We start from the raw sequence: 7,524 nt of genomic DNA, 5'->3' as shown, positions 1-7,524 counted from the left end.
TCTGGCACTGTGCCTAATCCATCTGACTCTTTTGTCAGCTGATCTTTTCACTTGATTTGAGCCTCGAGCTGCCAGCACCGCATCATCTGATGGCGTTACTTTCTGTGGGTGATCCCCCATCGGACACAATGACACTTTGTATGGGAGGTTTTCACCTCAAAATTTCTAAAAATGAAAACTCTACCAAATGCACAGACCGATGCGGATGGCTCGTATCTGTACAGCGTCTGTCTACTACCGGTCCTGTAATGCTGCATTATGCAGACTGTCCAGGTCAATTCAGCTCCCAATATGCACCTTATGGACACTTTAGTCTGGTCCATACCCATTCACGACTGACTTTACCCCATTTCCCGCCAGTGGCCCAACCCTTTATTTACAAGCATCAAATCATGGTAAGTTGCATATGCAATTTAGAAAAAGCAAAAAATCGCTCCGGGTTGGAGGGGTTAATGTACTTTTTTTTAATGAGCGCGGTTGAAAATGCATAATGTATGGGAAGAAAAATTATGTCTTCACACTTTAAAACTAGTTTTTGTATGTAAAGGCCGTCACATATGAGACCGCGTCAATCAAAATATTACTTATGAACCTAAGTACGAATCGCGATTTAAGCACTCTAAACGAAAGCGGGGTGTCTCCTCTATCTTTTGAGCCCTTATAAGCTGCAGAATGCTATAAATTGAAGAAGTTGTGGTCGCTCAAAAATATTATCATCATTTATGGGCCCTTGAAATGACGATACATTTAGGAGTGTTGTGAGCTCAATATTTTTTCAATTTTAAAAATTCAAGTGTTATTTTAAAGCTCTTGTTAAAAGCAATTGAATAAGGGTTGGTTTACAGTTTTTTTATGGAAGTTTACAATAAATGTCACTGTTTCGGTCAAGTGCGAAAATCAATTGGCCAGCTTCAAGCTCGATTATCTCAAAGGTTCATAAGTAACATTTTGTTTGACGCAGTCTCATATGTGGTTTCCATTAATGGCCATAATGCGTGGACGGGTTTCATAGATTCAAATGCATAATGTATGGGACCCTCGAAATTTGATTGCGATTAATGCCATTATCGGGAGCCCTGTATATATACTATCGAGTATCAGTCATTATAATTACTCTTACTATTTTAATGAGTTGTCAAAGCTAGAGGAGCAAGCATAGTAACTCTTTTTATTCATATTCGCGAATATCAAGATATCATTACAAATATTAAGATAAGCAATCGCCGATAGTTACAATACTAGACCTTACGTCACTACATGTAGCACCCTCCGGTGCTGTTCATTATTTTGAAATCTTGCTTACGAAAGATTTTATATAATGTCACAGCGACGCAATTGTTTTTGCAATTGCTGCCTTTCTATTCGGTTTTCCAATGTTGCGTGCACATTTTCTAGAACTATTTCGTACGTTAATTGATTCAAATCATTAACAAAAAAACAATGCACTTCTGCACCATCCATCACTGGACCTCGATGTGGCGGTTAGCAAGTAACCATTCCCGTGCCATTGCCCTTAGGCTTTAGGACTCCGGTTCTTTGTTGTCCGAGTGGGTGATTCTCAGGGTCAGCGATATATTCTGTCGCAGTCTTCTCCAGGATGGCGGAGGCTGCTTCCGCAAGTTTCATGAGCTTCCAGTACTGCGACCTCGTCATCTCGTGGGGCTTTTCATCAAGACAACACAAGGCGCCAATGACGACTCTCTCAGGCTGTCCCGGAGCTCTTGGCACACACGGGATCGACACGGGGAAACCAGCGTAGAACCGAAGACTGCGCATCGTCACGGGCGCGATGTGGTAGAACCGCATATCCGCCTCAGCGTGACGGACGAGCAACGGCTTATCGTCCATGACAAAGTGCTGACAGAATGTTTGCTCGCGCGGATTACCGGTACCGACGTCCCAGTATTCCGGTGCGTTGGTCGCCAGCAGAGTCACCACATCACGTTCAACGAGTGTGACGACGCTGTGAGGGGCCTTCATTTCTGCCGCAGCCAGTGAGCAGATCACGTTGAGTTCAGAGACATTGGCGACGTCGTGGAGACGGAAATGCTCAATCGCGGCCATGCGAACCTCCTCGTTCGCTGGAATGGGGTAGATAATCGGCTCTGGCTCCCCCTCCTTTGACTCTTCTTCGTTCTGGACAAGAGCCGGCATCATCGGATACGGACGGGAGTCGGCACTCGCGAACTTGCAGGCGTCCAGCTCCGTCGGACGTTTTGAGATGTCCATCGCTCGCTTGGCTGCTTCGGTTGGCTGTTGACGGTCACTCGCAGCGTTGAGAAGATTGGCATTCATGTCAGTTTGGCTCTGGTCTTGTTTTTGGTCAATTAGCAGAAGCTGCTCGAGCACCAGGAAGGCAGCACGACGCTGTGCAAGCGCAACTTGATCCGAGTCGTCACACACAACTTGGGTCAGTAGGTCTCCGAGTTTTTGGCTCGACGGCGAGTCGGAGAAGCGCGAGGACTCGGACGCGGCCGTGCTGGAAGTGTCGAACGTACAGACGGAAGATGGCGTCGACACTTCATCTCGGGCAGCTACTGAGTGCCGTGCACGGATCGGAGCACCACACAGCAGCGACTGACCTGCCTGTTCGAAGACAAAACGGAGTCTGTCCGATTCCAGAGTTTATGGATCGAAAAAGTTGCTTCAGAGTTACTTTCGATTCGAGACAACGTTCGGCTCGGGCAACTTCGGCACAGATGGACGCTGGACGCACCTCGAAGATACCACCATGAAAGTGTCCATCGTGGAACGATTTGTGCAGAGCTCGAGGAGACGAGTCGATGGGCGAAGATGGATTACGTGCGTATCCAAACTCATCGCCTTCCTCCCGGTAGTTAGCGAAAAAATGTCACTACATGTATCGGCTTGACTGAAGAAAAAACGACAATTTCGGTCGGGAGTCAACCGGCATTCTCGAAGTGGCCAGTTAGCTATGTTGTTTCACTTCCAGAAAGCAAAACATTTTTGTATTTTCTATGAGTTGCAGTCATGCTTCTCGTCGTGGTTTCGCCTCATATCCGATGCTCGGATGATAGTTTTGTCTGAACTTCTTCGGAGCTGGCTCGGGCTCGTGATGAGCTAATTCGGAAGAAGAAGCACTGATACTCTGCTAAATTTCTTTTTTATCCATATTGATTTGCTTTATTTGTAATCTTTTTTTCGTGTTCGGATTCAATGAAATCTGCCCTTTTTGAAAGCAAAAGGCTGTGTTCGCTACTGTTACATTGTGCAATGTAACAGTAGCTGCAGTAACTTACAATAGTAATCCGCTGAACAGACAATTGTCTCGCTAGTCATCTGGTCGAAAGACCGCTTTCCGCCTTTTTTACTCCTACTATCTAGGCTACTACAGAACTGTAGTATTTAATAAAGGGGGTGTAACGTCATCCTAAATAATAAAGGTCATACCGGCTACACAGTCACTCCAGAGAAATACAAGTGAATAGTGCTGTACATGTCAATAGGGTACCTTGTAAGTGAGTGTCTGCTCCAAAATGTAAATTTGGTCGAGATTGACAACGAGATAATTTATAAGTTTCTATCAAGACAAATTCATTTCCGTCGGCCGCGATAAACCTGCAAGAAAACAGTAACAAATAGCTACAGTATTCAGATCCTACATGATCACCTTCAGCCCTGATCAACGCAAGCTTCGTTTTCGAATGAGGGACCGACTCATTCGAGTTCGTGATGTTGTGAAGTGAGCCTTGCTTCCTAGGAATATAGCTGCTGTGACCAGATGGTGATATTACCTTGGTGTTTTTGTTATTACTCTCATATGTAAACAGGATTCCCGATTAATGCATAAATAACCCCGACGTGCTGCATAATGCAGTTTTTTTTTTCATAAACTGCATTATGCTGCATAAGAGCAATTTAGACTTGAAATTGTATTGAGCGTATTTTTCCTCGCCAGCGGGTATACAAACTTTAAGATAAGCGATCTTGGCAAAATGATCTTTTTCTGTTACATAAGCAAAACCCGATCTGTCTTCTGGCAAGAGAAAGTCGCTCATATTTTAGAAAATTGAAACAAACAACTTTGACGCGCATCAGCAAATTTGACATGTAACGGCTGACAGCCACTCGCCGACGGAGGGATATTTTTCATTCGAGATTTTGCGCGCCTAGGACACAAGTGGAGACACAAGATGGTGCGAGCCCGACACAAACAAGTTCGTGACGTCGAGTGACCTTTCCTGGCGGTCGGTGTGGCGTGAGCTGAGAGCCCAAGGCTGGACTAACAAGCGTCCGTCCAGCCGTGGCTGTAACGGGCCAGGTATTTACTCCGTTACTTGCTTACACTATAGTGTTGAGGAAGCTCGCAATAAAACGACTGAGTCTTAGGTTTAAGGAAAAATTAACTCTGACTTTATTTTAGGACCAAGGCCACAGCCCTGGCCACTCAAATACACGTCATAGTCCAATTGGCTAATAATGGGTCTGGCTCCCCATATATCAGCCAATGGCATGACAGCATTTCAGCACACGCTAGTCGTGTGCTGATGCACCTACTTTTGTAAAGAAATCTACCTACTTATGTAATGGAGGGGCCCATTACATTACCCCCTCTTAAAGTTGCACTTACGCAACATAAGCAGTGGGCGAAGAACAAATCAATATGCGTGAGGATGGCGAACGGGGACTTGGCTAACGGGCGGAGCGAAACAGAGACGGAGACATCTCCTGCGAAGCGCAGGAGCGACATAACTCGACTTGCGGAGAAGACGACCAACCAAACGATGGATCAACAGCGGACGGGGACACCGACGACGGCGACGTCGTCGACCGCAGCGACACGGGGCACGCGCGTGATGGACGACCAGCTCCGGGCATGGGCTCTCTATGACATATCCGGAGCGCGGGCTCCGGTCACACTGGACACGATGAAGGATCACTTCCGGCGCTTCCGAGGACTGCGCCAGAAGCCTGTCGAGGGTGTCGCATATGGCGCATTGCAGGAGTCGTGGTGCGCCTTCATCCGGCGTTGGAACCGGACGCAGGAAGAAGGGGAGAGCTTCGTCGGCTGGCTGGTGTACCGCGAGGAGATCGTCAAGGAGCACTCGCTCACGGAGCTCCGTAAGCGCGTCTGCACCAGCGCATGGGAGGACATGCGCCGCATCTGCTACGTGAGGGTCGCTGAAGGTTGTGGCACTTGTACTGGATCGCGTCCGACTGTCGAGGAGTGGAGAAGCCACATCGCCGAGTATCCGCTCGGTGAACAAGAACACGGGTGGATCGAGAAGTATCGTCGCTCGTTGGCCGAGAACGTGCGCGCCTCTAATCGCGCCGGCTCACGCCGACGCCCTGCACGTGAAGATTCTTGGCATCGGACTCGGTCTCGTTCGCGCGGCCGCTCAAGTCGTCGTTCTCGATCACGTTCGCGTGGTCGCACAAATCGCAGATCTCGGTCCCGTTCACGTGGTCGACCAAGTCATCGGTCTCGATCACGTTCGCGTGATCGCTCGAGTCGCTCTCCTCGTGCGAGCTGGCATGTGTCACAAGGTGGTTTGCAGCGAGGCTGGACTCATACGCCTGGACCACATTCGGGACGTCCCGAAGGAGATTGGCGCGAGGCTCCCACGTATCCTCGTCGGGAGGAAACCCGAGCCAACGTACCCGATAGCGACGGTCGGCTGGAAAATCGTGGGCGAGCCCACGATGACGTTTGGGAGCGCGAAGTGGATCTTCGTGGGCAACGATGTACTCAACAATCCAGCGGGTATCTCCGGCAGCGTCAACAACAGGAGGAGGGCCGTCGCGTCGATAGCACTCGCGCTCTGGCTGCCCAGAGCGAGAACGACTTGCTGAACAGCTACTGGGATGTCCAGCAGGGGTTGGATGAGGCTCTCGATCAGACTGCCCGGGCCACCGGGGAGAGTGCGCAGCTGCGTCAGTCGAGCCGAGAGATCCTTGCTCGGTTGCAGATGCTGGAGAGGTCGGTTCACGGACGTTTGCAGACGGGGACGCAGCCTCGAGATCCGACTCCTGGTGTGGATGGGTCGATGGCTCGCCGCGCCCGTCGAGAAGGTCGCTCGACGCATGCTCCGGCTCAGTAGCCTGAGACGACTCTGGAATCGTAGCGGGGTGATACTTCTTGAGCCGTCCGACGTAAAACGTCGGATGCAGACGTAGTGACGTAGGAATGTCAAGCGTGTAGGCATCACCAATGGCTTTGATTACCGTAAATGGCCCAATAAAGCGCGGCGCGAGTTTGTTCGCGCCGAGGTTGGTAACCGCAGAGTTGCTGATACCTTCAGTCGATAGGAGCACGCGTTCGCCTGTCGTAAACGTGGCCGTGTTCTTGCGGCCGATCCTATCGGCGTTCTCCTTCTGCTTGTCCACTGCATCCTGCAGTGCGTCTCGAACATAGCAAGTGACCGCTTGGCGCTGTAGTACGAAGTCGGAGACGACTGCGGAGTCGATTGGTCGCGCCGCATGCTTCGGCGCGTAGTTAGCTGGCGCAAGTGAGCTCGATGCGGAGCGTGTCACTGCGTTGACCGACGTGGGAGCAGGGGATACACTCGAGATATCATTAGCAACCGGTGTATGTACCGGTTGACCCAGTACCGGTGTAGCCGCCGGAGACATCGCAGATGGAGTAGACGGCTTGTCGGCAGCTTCTTCCCCACCCAGAGTGGAGACACGCGGCGCTGTGGGATGGCCCACGGCGAGGAGAGCAGGGACACGCGGGTGTCGCGCGTTATTAACGAAGAAGGGCGTCAGCCCAGTCGACGCGTGTACCGCGTTGTTCAGAGCGAACTCGGCCAGTGGCAGAAACGAGCTCCAGCTGGAGAACGACGTCGCGTAGCTTCGAAGGACGTCTTCGAGGACGCGATTTACGCGCTCCGTCTGGCCGTCCGTTTCCGGATGGGCTGCTGTGGACATCATTAGCTTCGAGCCCAGTAGCTCGAAGAGCTTCGACCAGAAGGCCGACGTGAAGCGCGGGTCGCGGTCGGAGACGATAGATTCGGGTAGGCCATGATGACGGAAGACAGCATCGAGGAAGTGCACCGCGGTATCTGCCGCGGTGATCGCATCCGACACCGGAATCAGGTGAACCATCTTGCTGAAGCGGTCTACGAATACCAAGACACCTGACCGTCCTTTAGCATCGGGTGGGAGCCCGAAGATGAAGTCCATCGACACCGAGCGCCAGGCCTCGGTGGCCACTGGTAGAGGACGCAAGGGAGCCTGCGAAGACGAGGCAGGTTTCATGCGCTGGCAGGTCTCGCAGGTGCGCACCCACTTACGCACCCATTTGTACAGGTGTGGCCAATAAAAGTCGCGTGACACAGCGGCAAATGTCTTCTCGCGACCGAGATGAGCGCCCAGCGGGGCATCATGAAACTCATGGATAATCCGTGAGCGCAGATCGGGGTCGTTAGGGACAACGACACGTGGGGCATCGAAGTTGTCGATGCTGTACGCCAGCAGCTCGTCCTCGAGACGATATCGGTGGATTTTGTTTCGTACAGAGCGGGAAAGGGCTCCCAGTGTGTCGGCGCTGGGAGAGCGGAG

At 51.2% G+C, this 7,524-nt stretch overlaps 1 protein-coding gene across 1 annotated transcript; it reads right to left on the bottom strand.

Moving 5' to 3' along the window:
• Positions 1-1,482: 1,482 nt before the first annotated feature.
• Positions 1,483-2,820, bottom strand: PITG_15400 (uncharacterized protein; the record flags this gene model as incomplete). The annotated part of the gene is made up of 2 exons (XM_002898312.1): positions 1,483-2,608; positions 2,717-2,820. 2 exons carry the CDS (start codon positions 2,818-2,820, stop codon positions 1,483-1,485), a joined length of 1,230 nt encoding a protein of 409 aa, XP_002898358.1.
• Positions 2,821-7,524: the final 4,704 nt, after the last annotated feature.

Source organism: Phytophthora infestans, genomic scaffold (genome assembly GCF_000142945.1).
Source record: "Phytophthora infestans T30-4 supercont1.37 genomic scaffold, whole genome shotgun sequence".
Taxonomy (NCBI): Eukaryota; Oomycota; class Peronosporomycetes; order Peronosporales; family Peronosporaceae; genus Phytophthora; species Phytophthora infestans.
Note: the sequence above shows the minus strand (reverse complement) of the source record. Positions and strands in the feature narration are given on the sequence as shown.